The sequence below is a fragment of the Aplysia californica genome, unplaced genomic scaffold (assembly GCF_000002075.1).
Source record: "Aplysia californica isolate F4 #8 unplaced genomic scaffold, AplCal3.0 scaffold00049, whole genome shotgun sequence".
Taxonomy (NCBI): domain Eukaryota; kingdom Metazoa; phylum Mollusca; class Gastropoda; order Aplysiida; family Aplysiidae; genus Aplysia; species Aplysia californica.
The window spans coordinates 1,534,450-1,535,793 of record NW_004797319.1 but is presented as its reverse complement, the minus strand read 5'-3'; the positions used below and the strand labels follow the sequence as shown (position 1 = coordinate 1,535,793).

At 42.9% G+C, this 1,344-nt stretch overlaps 1 protein-coding gene across 1 annotated transcript in view; it reads left to right on the top strand.

Annotated features, from left to right (window-relative positions):
* The window catches only part of LOC101846195, a gene marked incomplete in the record, with an annotated part of 137,170 nt that overhangs the window by 108,670 nt on the left and 27,156 nt on the right, over positions 1 to 1,344 (top strand). Inside the window, 1 exon segment of the mRNA XM_013079360.2 lies at positions 202 to 349. Within this exon segment, the coding sequence (XP_012934814.1) occupies positions 202 to 349 (148 nt within the window).

Here is a 1,344-nt window from a genome sequence, read left to right as displayed (position 1 = left end):
CAGGTAGATAGATAGATAGATAGATAGATAGATAGATAGATAGATAGATAGATAGATAGATAGATAGATAGATAGATAGATAGATAGATAGATAGATAATGTAACCAAAAACGTATGTCTTGCACTGCGCAAATTGTGTAAACGCTTGAAGTTCCCTCATGCAACTTGTTGTCTCTCTTATGACCAAACTGGGGCTAGCAGTTCGAGGACAAGTGGGAGTTCCCGCGACACTGTCTGACCCTGGAACATGTGCTGGGGGAAGGAGAGTTTGGACAAGTGGTCAGAGCTCAGGCGCATATGCTTCGGCCACAGGAGGAGAGCAGTGTGGTAGCTGTGAAGATGCTAAAGCGTGAGTGAGCTATAATAATTTGCTTTACTCGTATATTATTTAGATCATTTCATGTGCGAACTGCGTCAGCCTTGTCCCTCAGGGAAAATCCGTGCTTTGAAAGATACAAAATCGCAGCAGACAGATGTGGATACTTGATAAAAAGCCTTCCCATTCGGGAATCGAACTCTTGTCCTCTGCTTGCGAAGGCGAGGCGCCTTACCGTTACTCCACACACACCGGTCGCGAGTAAGTTACGAACCATGGAAATGCAAAACCCCGTTTTGGTACAGTTATTGTGATTGATTTCGAGATTGAAACGTCTTCTGAGAAGAAAAGCGGCCAGCAATAATCTCTTTAGCTATGTTCTTTGTTTTAACAGAAGAAGCTGCCGGGAAATGGGCGGGTGGGGATTATGAAAAAAGTAAGATATCTTTCGCAATGTAAATTATGTGCTTACATTCAACAGGTCGGACGGAACATTGTATTAAGAAGTGAAACGGTTTTCACAAATACTTAAAGGTATCCGTACAACCACCTAAAGAAAAGACCATAAAGATTATGATATCCGTTTTATTGGCTGTTATAACACATATTCAATTTCTGAAAACTACCACAGCTCTCTATAGATTTACCATTGCAAGTAAATACGCTACATCTTAGCCCCTCCCACTCTCTTTCTATCTTTCTCTCTCTGTGTCTCTCTGTGTCTCTCTGTGTATATCTCTGTTTCTCTCTCTGTTCCTCTATCTCTATCTCTCTCTCTTTCGCAGTATGTGTGTCCGTGAGTGCGAGAGTGTGTTTGTACGTGTGTGTGTGTGTGTGTATGTGTGTGTCTGTGTGTGTGTCCCACAACTACCCTTTCACACACACAGACACATACTAGATTCACCGTAAGCATACACACACAAACACACACATACAAACACACACTCACACGCACACACATACACACAGGTGCGCACACGCTCACACTCACAAACACACACACACACACACACACACACACACACACA